This window comes from Podarcis vaucheri (assembly GCF_965113315.1).
Source record: "Podarcis vaucheri genome assembly, chromosome: 10".
NCBI classification, from domain to species: domain Eukaryota; kingdom Metazoa; phylum Chordata; class Lepidosauria; order Squamata; family Lacertidae; genus Podarcis; species Podarcis vaucheri.
In genome coordinates this window covers 23,364,464-23,384,019 of record NC_138748.1, presented here as the reverse complement: position 1 = coordinate 23,384,019, position 19,556 = coordinate 23,364,464, and the positions used below count along the sequence as shown (strand labels likewise).

Sequence of the window (19,556 nt, the reverse complement as noted above, 5' to 3'; positions counted from 1 at the left end):
GTGACCAGCTACTACTTCCTGTAAATGTGAAGGAACCTGAACACTAATGTATGGCATGCCATTTGCGGTCACTTTTGCCATTGTAAAAGCCAGGCTTTCGCTGTTTCGGGAACATCAGTTTACATTTCTAGTCCAAACAACATTAATATATAGCACACTATAAAAGAGAAGCGGAAAACATGAGGCTATGTTTATGTTAAAGGGAAGGATTTGATGAACTTGCAGCAATTTCACACATCCGGTGACTAGGAGTATTTTCTCTTGAAAACCTCATCTAAATACAAACCAAGTGTTCGCTGTTGAAGAATTGTTGACCTTAAGAGAAGCCGAAGTACATAAGAGTTTGCAATATAACAAATGCAAGGACGTCCCCCCCCCCTTTTTTTCCAGAATCAAAGCTGGAGAAATATTTCTCAGTCGCTCAGTTATTGCTATGCAGCTTTAAGCAGGCAGGGGAATGCTCATTTTGAGGATACTGTGGATTCGTTTTGCTTTATGGACACTGATTATCAAGACTTAACAACACCTGCAAGCTAAGTAAGTACTATAGCCCTTTTTAATGAATACAGAGAGAATAGTTGACCTGTTAGTTTGCCGATACACAACATGCCTTAAACTGGTGGAAATAAGAAACAAGGGACAATGTTTGCTTGTGACCATTTGATATTTATGATAGTAGGGCGGGGAGCAAAGGGGGGAAATTGAGGGAATATTTGTCGGAATGTAGACCAAAATATTGCACACCTCTGTTTGATAATACTGTAGAGAGACTACAGCGACAGGTGTAGGATTTTAGCTCTGCTGTGGAGCTGCTTTGTACAATACTTGGCAAGGCAGCCTTGTGTTTGCTTCTGAGTATACCCTCATTGGGAATCTATTCTGGAAGAACTGGTATGAGGAACCGCTACAGAATTGTGTATTTGCTATCACATTTTTGTTGCATTCATGCATTGCGTATTTTCATTGCAAACTAATATGGGCACATCTTAAAAATGTAAATGTATGAAGCAGCCATGCCCCTCCCAAAATCAACAGTAGTTTTTTCTACAATAAAACAGTGTAGTCCATACCAAGAAAAGAAGAAGACTGGAGAGCTGTAAATCTGCTTTGCAGTTTCATAAGCTGTAGTCATTTAAACGGCAAAGAATATCTTATCTGCACTTTTTAAATCTGTATCTTCCATTGTATTGTTGCTCAATGTGAAAAATACAAGAACAGATGTGTAGTTCTAGGTTATATTAACATGGATTTATTTTGTATGAACAAAGGAATTCCAATCGTGATATTTAATTTTGTACAAGGAAAGCACAAAGGAACACTAGGATTATTTTTGGAGACATCTTTTACAGTGAATGCACTCTTTTTTGTGGTGGGAGAACAAAGTTAATGGGGAAATATGGTCCCCTTGTTGAATATATTGTTTTTAGCCTACTTCTGGGGGTTTTCATTCCTTTTTGATGAAAAAGTGCACAGCCTTTCTATGTACATACGTAGAAAGCTTTGTCATTATATGATAATGAGAATTATGGTACATTAAAGAACACAGTTGTCACGTAGATACTAGGCAAATATCCCATAAGCAAATGTATAAGCATAAATTTGGCTGCTTTTATTTTGGGATGTCAATGCAAATAGGTAGTTCACGTTCTATAAGCCAACAAGTTTCAGTGTATGTGTGTGTTTCTGATTTTCCTCCTGGCTAAGACAACTGCAGTTTCTCAAGTTACATAAAGATCTACTTGTTAAGAGTAAAGCTGCTGGGTTGGTTTTTTTTTTTTTTAGTTTTTAGATGTTTTTATTGGACGACGAGAGAGAAAGTTTGAAATTCAAGTCCACTGGTGCGTGAACCCATATGTTCCAAGACACACTGAAACATAAACAACTGGCGGTATATTTAATAGCTTGCCTTCCACGGCTGCCAACCTAAGTGACCCTGGCGGAAAGTAGCTCTTCTGCATTATGAAGAATTTCTCATTTTCCAAAGATGACTATGAGCCTGGCGTTCCTTTCCTTCCCGGTTTTCTCAACTCCACAAATGCACCAGCTCTTCCCGAAAGGCAATCGAGAAATGAACAATTAGCTCTGGTAGAAATCACTGTGCTGGGGATAATATTTGCGACAGCGTCTGTGGGCAACATCATCCTCATCCTGGTGTTATGGAGGAGAAGAATGAAGCTGTCTAGGATGTATGTGTTCCTGCTTCACCTGAGCATTGCAGACCTGATGGTTGCATTCTTCCAAGTCCTTCCGCAGCTGTTTTGGAAAATTACAGATGTTTTCATGGGCCCAGACATTCTGTGCAGAACCATCATTTATTTCCAGCTGTTGAGCATGTTTGCCTCCACTTATATGATCGTGGTTATGGCATTGGATAGATACCAAGCTGTGTGCCACCCCATGGCCTCTTTTCCAAAGAAGGTGGCCCTTTGGAACCCTCCTATCTGCACAAGCTGGTTCATTTCTCTGGTCTTCAGCGTTCCCCAGGTATTTATCTTTCGGAAGAGAGAGGTATCCCCAGGCATCTTTGACTGCCAAGCTGACTTCATTGAACCCTGGGGCACAAAGGTGTATGTGACTTGGATTTCCATCGCTATTTTCTTCCTCCCCGCAGCTGTCCTCATCGTATGTCATGTGAGGATCTGCAGAGCAATTCAAATGCATATGCATTTGAAAAGCTCCAATGAATTGGAAGTGACGAATCAGAAGCAAATACAGCCATGCCAGGGAAACAATGCAAGTTGTACATCGAAGGCTATGATCAAGACTATAAAGATGACAGTGGTGATAGTTGTGGCTTATATTTTCTGTTGGTCACCTTTTTTCATCGCACAGCTGTGGACTGCCTGGCACCCTACTGATGCTAGGACTGAAGGTAAGGCCAATGATCTTGCCAATAATCACATTGCTATATATTTAATATCTGGATGGATTTATATTCATATATGTGAGCATAATATTAAACGGCTTAATAAGAAAAGAAAACCAAATGACATTTCTTTGCGAATTTAAAGAACAAAAACAAGAAATCAATTGTTTTTAAGTGAGTAGAATTTTGCTTCAAAACTTATTGAAATGCTTGCGCCCCAAAGGCCGCTGAATGTTATGTCCGTTATGATTTATGAACAACTGGAGCAGATCAGCTGGAGTATTTGCTCAAGTCAAAACTGAACGAGACAATTGCTGTTACTCTTACGAATACTCTATAGTGCACGAGAAACACTACACTGAATTGAACAATAATCTGATTCTAGAGAAATATAGACTGGATTTTGAAACTGTGACAAAATGTTTCTAAAGACATTTGGAAAATCTACACCCACTCCCAAACAAATCTATAGTAAGTTAATTGGTTGAAGATCAATGGGATCAAAAATTCTTATGTATATCTTTTATTAACGTTCTTTTATTGAGAGTGAGCTTATCTTCAGGGCATAAACATCTGTTCAGGGTATAAAAATCAGTTTTTCATTAAGAGAGAGAGAGAGAGAGAGAGAGAGAGATCATTTCCCCTGCAACATATTCCTTTGTCTTCTCTGAATGACTTATAAATTCTTTTCCTTTCAGGTCCAGTAATAGCCATTCTCATGCTCCTAGGGAATCTTAACAGCTGTGTTAATCCATGGATTTATATGTACTTTTGCGGTCAAATACCACGTTGTTCAAAAAAAATACAGGACAACGCTGCAGCTCATGAAGAATCTACCATTACAGGCAGTGTTAACTTGGGGGAGAAAGAATCTGAAGACAATGTCACATCTGTGTAATTATAAACTCTTGCTTTTTTGGCTTATGATTGTTTCATTGAACCATTTTTCTAATATGGGTATCTGCACATGTGGTAAGAAACATTGTTTTCTTTATATATGTATTTCCTTAATTTTGAAACAAATATATTCAAGGTTCAAAAATTCCCAGCACAATATAAAAGGCATGTTATATGTGAATATTTTTGCATGCCAAGTGCTGAATACCATACACACCAAGGTACATCTCTAACTATAGGCTCCTCTCAATTCTGTATCCTCCTCCAGCAAGTTTAGTGTACGTACTATAATGTCTCTAAGGTACCTTTGCCACGGTAAATGCATATCTCAACTCTCCTAAGGTTGTTTTCACAAATTATACCAAGCACACTTTTTTTTAGTAATATGACAATACAACAGGCTTTAGAGAAGTGTGGGGGAACCTCTGTCTCTAGATACAGTGGTACCTCGCAAGACGAATGCCTCGCAAGACAAAAAAACTTGCAAGACGAAAGGGTTTTTTGTTTTTTGAGCTGCTTCTCAAGACGAATTTCCCTATGGGCTTGCTTCACAAGACGGAACCGTCTTGCAAGTTTGTTTCCTTTTTCTTAACACCGTTAATACAGTTGCGACTTGACTTCGAGGAGCAACTCATGGGAGCCTTTTTTTGAGGTTTTTAAAGACTTTGGTGATTTTTGAAGCTTTTCCAAAGCTTTCCCGACACCGTGCTTCGCAAGACGAAAAAAATCGTAAGACGACAAAACTCGCGGAACAAATTAATTTCGTCTTGCAAGGCACCACTGTAGGTTTTTGTACTCCAATTCCCATCAGTGCTAGCCATCATGTCCATGTGGCCTCTTGAGGGTCTGTATCTGAGAGAGAGAAAGTGAGTTCCCATTAGTGATTGTCCTATCTGCAGATGTCATGTACTGCAGATTCCCTTCATTAAGCAGCAGGTCATGTGCTTACATATGAAGTAATGTGAGCTGCACACTCCACACTAATTAAAATACATGCCAAGTCATAGACTGGGCACGATCTTGGCAAAGCTGAGGAACAGTGACTTACCTTACAGAATTCTTATGCGAAGTAAGATTGGCTATGAAACACTCTGCCTATTAAAATTGCTTTATGAGCTATTGTTTATTTTGCTCCTCCTAGTCCTGTGGGCAGGAAGGGATAGATATGTCAGTGAGCAGAACAGAAATGAGTTATTAAAGTCACTGGTGGCTCCAGTGAAATGCTGCAAGGTTGAGTATAAAATCCCATTGTTACATGGTCATATTACATGGAACTTTTGATCTAGAATGTCCAGCTGGAGTCTTGCCAGCCAGACTTTACTTTTCAGGATTTTCTTGTACTCCTGCTTCCTATATTTTTATTCAACCTTTAGTTTTTCACCTTCTGTTCCTCTCAAGTCTCTCTGAACGTCCTCTACTGACATGCTGTGACCAATGATTCAGCTTCTGGCACTGCCCTTTCAAAAACTTGGCAAGGGCACTCAGTTTCTTGGTATTGACGTTTGGCTCTACAAATGTACGTTTTGTAAAATTGTGAGAGGACTGTGGCCTATTTTCTGGCTGTTGGCTCACACTGTGACTCACATCCCGGGCAGTTTCTTACAGCCACAGTCCCGGGAGGACATTATCACAATATCTCTTTGTGGGTCCTCTAGCACTTGATTGTGTTCTATAAACCACATGCTGTTGGCAAAGCAAATTATGCACTTAATCTGAATTAATTGAGAGAGGAGTAGTTAGTTATTTAGAGGGACGCAGGTGGTGCTGTGGGTTAAACCACAGAGCCTAGGGCTTGCCGATCAGAAGGTCTGTGGTTCAAATCCCCGTGATGGGGTGAGCTCCCGTTGCTCGGTCCCTGCTCCTGCCAAACTAGCAGTTTGAAAGCACGTCAAATTGCAAGTAGATAAATAGGTACCACTCCAGCGGGAAGGTAAACAGCATTTCCGTGTGCTGCTCTGGTTCGCCAGAAGCGGCTTAGTCATGCTGGCCACATGACCCGGAAGCTGTACGCCGGCTCCCTTGGCCAATAAAGTGAGATGAGCGCCGCAACCCCAGAGGCGGCCACGACTGGACCTAATGGTCAGGGGTCCCTTTACCTTTACCTTTAACTTTAGTCAATTATTTATGATGATCTTTCTGTAACTTTGATATGAAACAAAGAGTGGGGACTGCTGCAAACTTGTAAGAACGTGGCAAACTATTATGCTAAGTAGCCCAACTGTCTACACTGATTGGCAGTGGTTATTTGGGGTTTTAGGCAGGGCAGTCTCCTGGTCATACTTGGAGATGCTGGAGACTGAGCCTAGGATCATCTGGGTGCAAAAGCAGATGGTCTACCACTGAGCTATAGTTCCTTCATGATCAAATTACTGCCTCATGCAGGAAGCTTTTGCTGATATGAATGCCTTCCTCTTATAAATATATGGTCTGGGGTTAAATTCACATCAGCTTGGGTAGGCCTTTGAACTATGGATGGCACATAATGCCATAATGATAATGACAATAGATTTATTGGGGTTCAGGAGGGAGTGGCAGCTCTCTGATTATGGGATATGTGGTATAGTTGTGTCCCATTCTGCAGCTCACAGCACAGGAAGACTGACAATCGGCAAAACGAAATAGAAATTTTAAAGCTTTCTTTTTGCCCTTATTAAACACACCTTTTTTTTAAAAAAAAAGGAAGGATGCTTAAACAAATAATTAGCACATTGCTCATCACATTGAGCCTTGGCACTATGCAGTGAAAACTGATAATTATAAATTCAAATTTTGTTAATTTTTACCAAATTAAAGGGAGGTGTGTGTGTGTACATGCACTATATCACATGTTAAATCAGTTTATATTTTTTTCTGAAAATGACTGTGCAAAGTTGCAGATGGGCTTTGAAGCGGTCTACCAGCTGATGAGAATGTTCACCATTCAAATGAGCTTTGTTTTCTAAACTCTTAGCACCGTACTTAATTCAGAATCATTTTTGTTATGCATAGCTAATGATGACTTGTGGCTTCCTATGTAGTTCTAATTATCATGTATAGAGCTTTGATGGAAAAACCATATGTTTAGCAACATGAATACTATATTTTAAATAACAACGTTTAAGTCGATAGATATATATCAGTCTGTATGTATTTGTCTACAGGATAGCAGCATAAGTTTGGAATTTGGTTTATGGCAGAAAATAAAACATCCTGGGAATTTAACTGTCCCCAATCTTCCCTTTTGATACTAATGAATATTACAGATGTTCTTTAAATAAAAGAGTGTTACAGCACCATAACACTTTAAAAAGACAAAAACAAAAACACAAAATTATGGTCACCACCATTTTGGCAATGTGTTGCCACTTTCCTGCTGAAGCACTTTCAATCCAAAAGAAAAGTTCAGTATTCTGGGTACTCACATTTCATGGACACTAATGGGCAACTACACTCACATTAGTAAACATGGGTAGTGCTAAATAAATTACAGATTTTTAATTTTAAGGATCACCTGGAATTCCTCCTCCCAAAGGTCTCTTAGGTGAACTAGACCTTCCCTTTCCCCTGACACAGCAGCTACATCACATTCACTAGTATCAACGTAGTGGGATTAACATTCAGAAAAAAGTGCAATATCCCTGAAAGTGTTGAAAGTCACTTGCAATTCTGCATCTTACAGCAGAAGAACAGTATTTTATAAGAGCTTGGAGCCACCCATCTGGAAGCGGCTGTCACAAACATGTGTCCCGCAGACCCATAAAGTCCCCAAATCCCTCTTTATTTAGAAAACTGCTAAAAACTAGAAAGGTTCAGTCTAACCAGATGACAACCACTGCGTATTGTTCCATGTGTCTTGTAAAACTTCCAATTCTCCTTATTTATTTGTACAAGGGGGGAGGGGAATCTGACTCCAGCTGTGGCTTAAAGTTTGCAAAGCATTCTTCTTCTTGTCTCCTACCTTCTATTCTGCAAACCAAAACAACCTTATTTATGAGAGACCTTTTGCCAAGTAAGTCAAAGAAACTTTGCATAGGCTGGCTTGGATCCAAAGACCCCACTGTGCAAATCTAAGGCCCTTCCTCTTGTGCAAGGTAGCTGCCAATTTCCCCCTCATCTGCACCCCCCTCCAACTTCTCCAGAGCATATCCCAAAGCGGAGCCAGTTTTCAGGGGTTGCAGATGGGGAAGGGAATTAGTGATCCCCTCTGCGTGTGGACAAATGTATTTCGCTTACACAATGTGATCTTTGGAACCAAACAATTTACAACACTCCTCTTTGTTCCAGAATGCTTATTTTTTGAATTAGCTAGACAGGTTTAAAAACACCTATTATTTCTAAATCTGAATGGTGGTGTGAGTACTTCTGTTCTTCTGTCTCGATAGCTGCAGAGGCACCACAAATAGATTAAAGCCCAGCTGAAGACTGTCATTATTTATGGAAATGTTTTCCAAGAATGGGAATCTTAAAGTCTCCTCTTCCTCCTATTCAAACCCTCTTTTCTACTTCACAATGTAGAAGAATGAACCTTCCAGCTAAATCACAATATTGCAGGGATGGTCCCTGGTGCCTTTCAGATGTTATTGAACATGCAGTTGATGGAAGTTGTAGTAGTTCAGAAACATCTGGAAGACATTGTGTTGAATATTGTTTAGCCACAACTGCCTACAGCTGAATTTTTATTCTGCCTTTCTTCCAAAGGGGCCAGAGCAGTGTGGTGTACGTAGGTTAGGATGAGAAGGAAATGTGTTTTCCTCAGGCATCCACTGAGCTTCATAGCTAACCAGGGATTTGAACATAGGAAGTTGCCTTATACTGAGGCAGACCAACAGGTCCATGGAGTACAATGTTGTCTGCACCAGTCTTCTTCAACCTTAGGCCACCAAATGTTGTTGGGACTACAACTCCCATCACTCAGAGCCAGATTTTCCATGACCAGAAATGATGGGAGTTGTACTTCAACAACGGAGGACCCAAAATTGAAGCACACTCATCTACATCTATGTCTCTTAAAAAGCAGAAACACCACCTTGCCAAGAAAGGTCTGTATAGTTAAAGCTATGGTTTTTCCAGTAGTGATGTATGGAAGTGAGAGCTGGACCATAAAGAAGCCTGATCGCCAAAGAATTGATGCTTTTGAATTATGGTGCTGGAGGAGACTCCTGAGAGTCCCATGGACTGCAAGAAGATCAAACCGATCCATTCTGAAGGAAATCAGCCCTGAGTGCTCACTGGAAGGACAGGTCCTGAAGCTGAGACTCCAATACTTTGGCCACCTCATGAGAAGAGAAGACTCCCTGGAAAAGACCCTGATGTTGGGAAAGATTGAGGGCACAAGGAGAAGGGGACGACAGAGGACGAGATGGTTGGACAGTGTTCTCGAAGCTACCAGCATGAGTTTGACCAAACTGCGGGAGGCAGTGGAAGACAGGAGTGCCTGGCGTGCTCTGGTCTATGGAGTCACGAAGAGTTGGACACGACTAAACGACTAAACAACAACAACAACAACATCTACACAGACTGGCATTGGCTTTCCAGGGTTTCAAACAGCAGTCATTCCCAGTCCTACTTGCCAGTGATTGAACCTGGAACCTTTGACATGCAAAACATGTGCTCTGTCACTGATCTATGGCCCTCCCCCAAGGTGAGTTTTTCATTCCTCTAAAATAATAATAATAATGATCTAAGTTGCAATCCAAACTCCCTTTCTTGGTTGGTTTGTTTTGTGGGTTGGAAGTGTCCTCCACCCAGCCCTGATGGCCTCCACCCACAGAGTGATCATTCCACTCACACAAAACTCCCGATTTGTTTTGTCCAATGAGTGGGAAGGTGGAAGTGCATATACTTGTATCTCCACCAGTGGCAGCCTGCAGAAAGCTCCACTGAGAAGGTTGCACCTTCCTTCAACCAGAATTACTTTAAAAATGTTGACTTAATTCACAAAATTCAATAAAACTCACTCTGCAACCCTATGCATGACTATTAGGAAATCAATTCTGTTGGGTTTGCTGTTGGGGGGAGGGTATTGTTTTGTTGTTTCTGTTTTAACTATTTATTTGTGCTTTTTCTTGTATTTTTGTTTTGTGAACCACCATGAGATCTTTTGATGAAGGGTGGTATATAAATCTTAACAACAACAACAATATAATTTTAGCCACTATGCCACATTAGCTTTCACATTTTGGCAACCTAAGCTACTGGTCCTTCTTGCAGGTGAAAGATGAAGCTGGATTGAACCCCAAATTCATAAAAATGTGGTGTGAACCTTCATCTTTCCCTCTTACAGATCTTTTTTTCTGGCTTCACCAACTTTGCTCACTTTAATCTGACTTATGTATGTTTCATTGCTGATCTTATTGAACAAAATAAAATGCAGTGACCTAGATCTAGTATAACTCATTTTAATGTCATAAAATGGATTGCCTTTATCGATCTGCACAGTATTTTATTTGCAAAGCTAGCAATAACGCAGAAGTGTTTTACAATAGCACCACATGTTAACACACCATTGTCTTCAGCCATTATATTTCCATGGCTTCGATCTCAATATTTTCTAACCCACAGATTATTCTTTTCTGAAATAGAAAGATTTCTGTTGATTAGAAAGATAAGAGTTTTCTCTGCAGTCAGAATTCGTAAAATGATAAACTAACAATGTTGCAAACTTCTGCCAGTGTGTGTGTGTGTGTGTTTTCTGGAATTTGGTCATCTTGCCATTGTGTATCAACTTCCTAATGGCTACAGCCCTACACTTAGTTCTCGAACATTTTGGTTACGAACGCCGCAAACTCGGAAGTGGCTGTTCCGGTTTGCTAACTATTTTTGGAAGTCGAACGGACTTCCAGAATGGATTCCATTCAACTTCCAAGGTACGACTGTATAACTAATGTAAGGATGCATCCGAACAACAAAATCCAGAAAGGTTAGATGCCTGAAAATAAATGAACAAATCAGCCTGCTGGGAGCTGGCAGAAGAGCAGGGAGAATTCCATCCCGCAGTTAGCAACCCAAACCACAGAGCCAAGGACTTGCCGATCAGAAGGTCGGCAGTTCGAATCCCCGCAATGGGGTGAGCTCCTGTTGCTCAGTCCCTGCTCCTGCCAACCTAGCAGTTTGAAAGCATGTCAAAGTGCAAGTAGATAAATAGGTACCACTCCAGTGGGAAGGTAAATGGCGTTTCCGTGTGCTGATCTGGTTTGCCAGAAGTGGCTTAGCCATGCTGGCCACATGACCTGGAAGCTGTATGCTGGCTCCCTCGGCCAATAAAGCGAGATGAATGCCGCAACCCCAGAATCGGCCACGATTGGACCTAATGGTCAGAGGTCCCTTTACCTTTACCCTTATATTTCTTCACTGCGTGTTGGGTGGGACAGAGTGCTTCATCTCTCATCTAGTAACCCGTTCACTCACCTGCATGCAATTTATTTTTGCCTAGGGCTACCAGCCTAGGGCTAAAATACAAGGCTGAAACAAGTACAGAAGAATGGTGCCAGACAAGAATACACTTTCACTGAAGAATTGTATTTCTTTGAAATATTTTATTTTAAAGATTTATAGACTATCCTCCATTTATTTGTAGTAAGGTTTATCCCCAAATGGGGATATCCATAGCGGCTACGAAGCAAACACAATTCAGAATCTTACAAAGAAAAAGTGGGGCAAGAAATAACAAATCCAGCAGGCAGCCAGATTGAATTAAAACTCTAAAAAATAACCCCAAAAGAAAACTAAGTGTTGCTATTCCCATGGTGACTGTCAGTTTAGTAAATGTGGTTTAACGGCTGTTAAAACAATGATTTAAGAACAGTAATAAGTAAAAGAAACAAAGAAAAGTAAAATCAACAATGGAACGAAGCCTAAAAACTGGAGCTGGGGAAACCAGAGGCCTTTCTCTTGGGCATTGTCGGCCAATTGGTGTCAAAGAAAGATAGGAATTTCTTTATGTATGCTACGATAGCAGCAAGAATACTCATCGCAAAGTATTGGAAGACACAAGATCTACCCACTCTGGAAGAATGGCAGATGAAAGTGATGGACTATATGACATTGGCGGAGATGACCGGCAGAATCCGCGATCAGGGGAAAGAGACGGCAGAAGAAGAATGGAAGAAATTTAAAATTTATCTTAAGGATTACTACAAACGTGATGAAGGTTAAGATGTCAAGGTTTTTAGAATGAAAGGGTTACAGCGAGATAATACCAGATTGAAGGAAATGCTAGTAAGACATACCTTTGACAGAATTATTAGAAGTTGCTGAAAAACTTTGGGCATTGGGATGCAGTAAGGGGAGGTATGGGGAAGTCTGAGGAACGAAGTTTATGAAAATTTGTTTATGAAACTATACATGTTTGTATGTCTTTGTATATGTTAGTACTGTCTTAAAATTTCTTGTAAAACTAATAAAAATATCTTTTTTTTAAAAAAAAAACTGGAGCTGGGAAGACTGAATGGATAGGCCTTTGCACTGCACTGGAAAGATTTAAGCACAAGCTTCATATAAGCCTTTTTGAGCTAAGAAGACATTCTTCCCGGTCCCCACTAGGGATGGGCCAATATGTCAATTTCAGTTTCTCCTTTTTCAAATATTAAGTTCTGTTTACCACATTTCCACATCACTTTGTGATTTTTTATTAAAAGTAAGTATTCATGAAAATCCACCAGCATTTTAGTGCAAATTTCTTCCAATATGCACATTTTTGTATGCAGTCTTGCCTATTACTGTATGCACATTTTCTCAAAGCACTCCCCTAATACACTGAGATTTTGTCCGTCATTTTCGCCAATCTATGCATTTTTATGCACATTTTGCAACCATATGTGCATTTTTGTTCATACTACTTGGCGAGAGAACTGCATTGCAAAAAAATTGGAGAAGGATGAATTTCTCAGGCGGGCTGATTGCTTCTGAAAGTGCAAATCAGGCAAATTGAATGTAATTTCTTCCCGATCAATCATCTCTGCTCAGGTGACTTCTTAGAGGATAGGGAGCCAGTTCAGAAACACAGTAAATTTCATAATCACAATTAAAGACGCTCATAAACAAGATACTGAGAGACCAGCAATTAATAAAACAGGAAGCCCATCCAAAACTCTTTAAGTGGCATTGTTGCTTTAATGAATGAATGAATGAATGAATGAATGAATAAATAAATAAATAAATTTGTATACTGCCTTTCATCTGAAGGTCATAGGGCAGTTCACAGCATAAAAATACAAAATGAGGACATGAAATACATAATAAAACAAAAACAAACCAATAACCCCTCTCTCACGAATACATCTTTGAAAGCCATAAAATGTCTGTCATCAACCAAAGACCTGGTTAAAGAGAAACATTACTCAGAAACGTCAGTCACATGATACAGGCAAAGAGAACCTGTGAGGCGTAAACAGGTTTTTGCTACACCTTAATACAGTTACACTTGATTACTGTTGTTCAGAACTATGCACCAAAGTGCCACCATTTCGGGGGGGGGGGAATTGCTTGACCTTTAAACAACAGCACGGAAACCAGCAGGAGCCTATATTAAGAACTGAGGGGTGTTCCCTAGAGAATGTAACTAGAAGAGTTGCGAGAAACATAATTTGATGCGAATGAGTCACGTCTGAGAAAAAGGCTGTTATTGGACCCACCAATAATTCAACAGCACATTAAGAAGGGGTAGATGGATTCAACGAGAGGTGTAAGAACAAAAAACAAACAAACCTAGAAATGCTTTGAGATCTGCAAGATTTTCCAGACATGCCTGCTCACTTAGAAGACTTCATACTTTCTCCTTTGCTACCTTCCAAAACACCTGTGGCCCACACTGGAAGATCAGCAGATGTAATCCAGTTCGAAGGATGGGTGTCAAAATCAGTTTAGTGTTATGTGTCCCAAATATGTGTTTTTGATAAAGCCCCCCAATGTGCTATCTTTGCTGCTGCTTATTTCTGAATGATAATTAAAAACCCAACCCCTTTCTAGCACCTACTAAGAAGAAAAGGCTTATGGGTAAATAACCCGCCGTTCACTCAATTGCAAGCACAGCATGTCCATATCCTACACTGTGTTATCAGATATTTCATTGGAATGACCTGAATGTGTGATAGCTCCAGCGTCATCATAGTGACACCCAAGCCTTCTGAGAAGAAGAAGAAGAAGAGTTTGGATTTGTTATCCCGCCTTTCACTCCCCTTCAGGAGTCTCAAAGCGGCTAACATTCTCCTTTCCCTTCCTCCCCCACAACAAACACTCTGTGAGGTGAGTGGGGCTGAGAGACTTCACAGAAGTGTGACTGGCCCAAGGTCACCCAGCAGCTGCATGTGGAGGAGCGGAGACGCGAACCCGGTTACCCAGATTACGTGACTACCACTCTTAACCACTACACCACACTGGTGTAGTGTGAAATCAATCATCATCTGGGAACATGTTTATCTTTTTATCCTTTGATTCCAAGTTTTGAGTTGGCTGGTCATGTGATTCATAGTCATCCTGATGCTCAGTTCAGGTGTGAAGATCAATGCAGCGTTTGTTTCCGAGGCAGCATCTATTCAGTAATGATTAAAAAGGCAAACTGCTCCTTCTAAAGACAGTACCTAGTAAAAACCAGGTACTGTCATATTTTACCCCTTGGGACACAGCTATGCCTGCCAGGGTCTGCATCAAGGGTTGGTATGATTCGGCATGGGCAAAGGCCTCTGACAAGAGCCTCCGGAACCTCTTTTCCACCACTGCAACCTGATTGTTGACCTACTTTCCATTCTGGCAAATCCTCAAAGAAAGTGGTGAGGAGGAGGAAGAGCTACTACTGCCTGTTGCTGAATTACAACTTATTACCAAACTTAAAACCATGGAGAGACCTGGTCTGAAAAGAGACATTGGATTCTCATCTCATTATACATGATAAAGCTATTTTTGGCCATCTCATCCCTTGCTTTTTCCTGTAAGACCAATTGCAGTCATTAACAGTTGTCAACGGGTTTACCATACCCATTGAGTCAATCACCCATCTCCTACTACCCTCCCGAGAAAAACCCCACCCCACCCTCTCATTATATATAAGGGTCTGGTGACTTCTGTTTCAGTGTATCTGAAGAAGCGTGCATGCACACAAAGGTTCATACCAAGAACAAACTTAGTTGGTTTTTAAGATGCTACTGGACATTAAAAATAAAATAAAAATTCTACTGCCTGCCAGTAATGCATAGTACAGTGGTACCTCAGGTAAAGTACTTAATTCATTCCGGAGGTCCATACTTAACTTGAAACTGTTCTTAATCTGAAGCACCACTTCAGCTAATGGGGTCTCCTGCTGCTGCCGCGCCGCCGGAGCACGATTTCTGTTCTCATCCTGAAGCAAAGTTCTTAACCTGAAGCACTATTTCTGGGTTAGCGGAGTCTGTAACCTGAAGCGTTTGTAACCTGAAGCGTATGTAACCCAAGGTACCACTGTATACAGGTGGCATGTTTGATTGCCTCAGGTCTTAGAGAGGTCCAACAATGGCAGCTGGCATGGTCAGGCAGCTGCTGGGCCCTATATACCAGAAAAGAGCCCGCAGCAGACAGCTGACACCAGCCATTACCATCTTTAGGCCATGTGTACAACATCCTCAGATGTGGATAAGTCTAAAGGTAAAGGTAAAGGTACCCCTGCCCGAACGGGCCAGTCTTGACAGACTGTGGGGTTTGTGCGCCCATCTCACATCTATTGGCCGGGGGCCAGCGCTGTCCGGGGACACTTCCGGGTCACGTGGCCAGCGTGACATCGCTGCTCTGGCGAGCCAGAGCCGCACACGGAACGCCGTTTACCTTCCCGCTGGTAAGCGGTACCTATTTATCTACTTGCCCCCGGGGGTGCTTTCGAACTGCTAGGTGGGCAGGCGCTGGGACCGAGCAGCGGGAGCGCACCCCGCCGCGGGGATTCGAACCGCCGACCTTTCGATCGGCAAGCCCTAGGCGTTGAGGCTTTAGCCCACAGCGCCACCCGCGTCCCCGTGGATAAGTTTAGGAGGCTGCAAATTTATGTTGTTACTCTGTTGCCCTGGTAATCTCCAGGAAGTCAATGTGGAGCAGAGGGCATTGCAGAATAGCTAATGGTCTTTTATTAAGAGTTGTCTCTGTAGGCTCGCTAGCTTTTCAGAAATATGGACCTGATGGCATTGCTGACTCCATTGTCGCTGTTGCCACAAATAGTCCTGTAAATAGCATTAAATAGCTGTGAGGGATTCTTAGGTATCTTGATCCCCAGACATTGATCCACGTCTTCAGGACAAGCTGCCTTTAGGCATGGTGGCTGGTCACATCCTGCTAGGCTTTTGGTCTCTGATCCCTCTAAGCCACCTAGAAATGCAAAATTATGCCAAAAGTGGTTCCTTCTTGATAGCTTGCCATTAGAAAGTTCCAGTGTCATTGTTAATTCTATTGGAATATGCAATTGGAATATTATAAATGTATAAATGAGCAAAATCCAGTTTCATATGAAGCCAGGAAAAAATGAGTTCATTGGTCTGAAACAAATAATTGTCTTAGTACTCATACATATACAGTATATTGTTCTGAATGGTTTTGAGCAGCATGTGTGCCAATATGCTCCAGGATATTGAATTAGTAAATGATCAACAACATCATAATAAGCCAAAAATGTAATATTACCTTTCAGTTCCTCATGTGACTAGGGGAAATGTTGTTTATTGCCTCTGTGGTTGACAAATTTGGCACTGGTATCTGCACAAAGCTTCACTTAAGGAAGCACACAGTGTGTTGAAAATAATCAGGCAAGCAAATGATCTCTCCCCAGGGTTTCTGTGGGTGGATGGAAGTATGCGCTTGAGATTCATTGAGCATATCTGATTGCAGAAGCACTTCAACTCAGCTGTAATCTGCTGTAAACCACTTAGGCAGCCGGGTGCTCAGTTTGCCATATGAAAAGAACCAACCATTTTTAAATATGCCCTCCTGACAGGTGGCCTGCTGGTGGTAGATCAATCAAAGCAACAGCTTACTCTAAGCCAGGGGTCAGCAAACTTTTTCAGAAGGGGGCTGGTCCACTGTCCCTCAGACCTTGTGGGGGGCAGGACTATATATATATATATTTTTTTGGGGGGGAATGAATGAATTCCTATGCCCCACAAATAACCCAGAGATGCATTTTAATCCACGGGCTGGATTTAGAAAGCGCTAGGGCCGGATTCGGCCCCCGGGCCTTAGCTTGCCTACCCATGCTCTAAGCCTTTACAGTTTCACAAATGGTTGTGTGAATCAGCCCAGATTCTGCAGCCAGGATAGGAAAAGTGTTTTTTTTAAAAATCATCATCATCATCATCTTATATGCTATACTCCAACGTGGACCTTGAAACAAGTGACTGGATAGATAATTTCTTCCTTCTGGTTTGCCCAAAAGGGATTTAAACAGCCTACCTGTTGCGTACCAGGAGATTTATTTTCCAGGGTACCCTACCCTGCCTGCTCTCTTTTTATTAACCAGGTTAAGTTACGGTGTCGATCAGGGTTTTCCAAACTTTTCATGTTAGTGATACACTTTTTAAGACACGCATCGTTTCACGACACAGTAATTCAGTTTCACTTGAAAACCGGAGGTTTACCAGACCCTTTCTAGCCCTGGCAAGAGCGTGGGGAGCATTCGCACGACACACCTACACACTGCAGTTGACACACTAACATGTTGCAACACACAGTTTGGAAGCTCTGTAGACACAGAGCTAGCCACCACGTTCATAGGGCCAAGAAGAAATTTTACTGAAGACCACCAATGCTGGATCTACAAATTTTGTCACAGAGGGCAAAAGTCAGTACTGCAGCTCTGCTCACCCTGATTGTGAACTGCAAATTGTAAGCCTTCAGTCCCAAAGTAAATAGAGGGAGGTAGCCAGGGGCTGTGAAAGACTCCCACAGAAAGTTTTTCACAATGTTTTTTGCTTGGATGCACCCTACCAGGTTTAAAACTACAGTGATGATCAGGGTGGTCTTCCCTGACCCTTTTAGTTAAGTTAAGCAAGTCTCCATCTAATGTTCAGATGGGAGACTTCTGGGAAGGCCTAGCCGAAGCTTCCTTTTAAAGAAAGCCTGCATAAAGATTAGCCAATAAATAATGACCACATTGTCAGTTAGCGGAAGAAGAGGCCTACACAGGCTGGCAATATCCTTTAAGGGTTCTCTCCCAGCTGTAAAGGAAGATATGGACGACTTAACCTGGGAACATCTGCACACAGAGGAGATACTCTGCTACTGAGCTATGCCCCTTCCCACTTTTGAAGCTTGTGTTGACATTGGGAGAAAACCCCACCACGAACGCCAAAGAGATTTTGGACCTGAGCAAGACAGCACTCTCCCCTCCTGCAGTTTCCAGCAACTAGTATTAAGATGTATAAAGAGATCAACTAGATTACTTCATAAAGGTATATTTAAACTAATGAAGTGATGAGTGTTCAATGCCATTTATTTCAAAGGCCTTTATTGAACTTGAATCTGACCTGGATTAGGGCCTGTGTTCTTTGCACAGTAATCGATGTTGCCTTGCCTTTGGTATCTTGAAAAGTTGGTCTTTTAAAAACGAACCTGATTGCTTGCTGCCAGTCATTTCATCTCGTCTGGAGTTTTCCCAAATGACCTCGAGGCACTAGTGGAACAAATTGTCTGGGTAGTACATAACAATGAAATGTTTTACTACTTTATGTCTTTGTTTGTTATCTTGCCCTCCTCTCTTGTTTAGCTTTTCTGGCTGTGGATCGTTCATCATCTTCTACTACTGCAGGCTGTAATAAAATATTTCATTGGAAGTTTCCACCTCATTGGCTTTGAAACATTTGATTGCAGCATATTGACTCCCCTCTGACACCGAGAGACCCACTGCATTGTTGTCATTTTATTAGTCATTCATTCGTTCCATATCCACAATCCCATAATTGCTTCCACATTGTTCTGTTCTTTGGAATTGCCACCTTTTGTTCACTGATAACACTGATGTCAAATTGTTGCAGTACAGTAGCAATTTCTTTGTAATTCTCCTGTGTGTTTTCAGATCTGAGTTGTGGTGAATCCCCCTCAAATAAAACATTGTTGCAGTACAAGTCTGTTTTGTGTGCACAGCCAAAGCACTGTTCAAGTTTTCTGGGGCTCCTGTGCCATTAAGTAAAAGTTTCCAGTTTGCAACTCATGTTCATTTTATTACTTCCAGTTGATCAAGGCTGAGAAAACTGTAATACTGTACATAGCTTCTTAACTCTCCTTTGAATAATGTCTCTTAGCTATCTCTGTGTTAGTTTCCCTTGTGAGGGAACTTTAAGTACTGATTTCCACTTGTCTGTGTTTACATTTTGTAGCAAAGTAGGAAAAAATGCCTCTTTTGCTTTTAAAAATGAACAAAGAATGCAAAGAAACCAGCCAATACCTAACTATCTTAATAGAAATGGAAACAGACATTGGAACAGTTAATATATATATATTTAAATGTGTTTAGATGGTTTTGTGTCTGAACATATGGGAAAATAATATCTAGGATACAGCAATGTCTGAGTGTCTAATCAGACACAGGGGGCTGATTAATGACATAACAAAAAGAGATACTGTCCATGAAATTTGGACCTCCTTCTTTTAATATGTAAATGATCCCAATCAAGACCTTCTTATGCCAGCACTCAATCTTCTCAGTGGAGAGGTTAAGTTAAGTAATATGCTTGAACACTGAATATCTAAAGTCAATGGAGAGAACAAACACCATTAGATGTACTTCTGGATAAGTGTTTAATAGTTCTTGTATTTGTAGTTGTTTAAGAACCAATTACAAAATGTAAATAAAATAGAGGGTTTTTTAAAG

At 41.1% G+C, this 19,556-nt stretch overlaps 1 protein-coding gene and 1 long non-coding RNA gene across 2 annotated transcripts; one reads left to right on the top strand and one right to left on the bottom strand.

The window, feature by feature from the left end:
• Nucleotides 1-307: 307 nt before the first annotated feature.
• LOC309542212 (mesotocin receptor-like) lies at nucleotides 308-3,790 on the top strand. The gene is made up of 3 exons (XM_082240844.1): nucleotides 308-537; nucleotides 1,783-2,872; nucleotides 3,565-3,790. The coding sequence occupies exons 2-3, from the start codon at nucleotides 1,960-1,962 to the stop codon at nucleotides 3,762-3,764; spliced, it is 1,113 nt and encodes a 370-aa protein (XP_082096970.1). The 5' UTR covers nucleotides 308-537; nucleotides 1,783-1,959; the 3' UTR covers nucleotides 3,765-3,790.
• A 142-nt stretch (nucleotides 3,791-3,932) lies between these two features.
• On the bottom strand, nucleotides 3,933-10,109 carry LOC309542213. Its single transcript, XR_014224147.1, has 3 exons — nucleotides 9,257-10,109; nucleotides 4,542-8,739; nucleotides 3,933-4,194 (listed from the first exon to the last, which is right to left on the bottom strand). It is a non-coding gene; the product is annotated as an uncharacterized lncRNA (long non-coding RNA).
• Nucleotides 10,110-19,556: the final 9,447 nt, after the last annotated feature.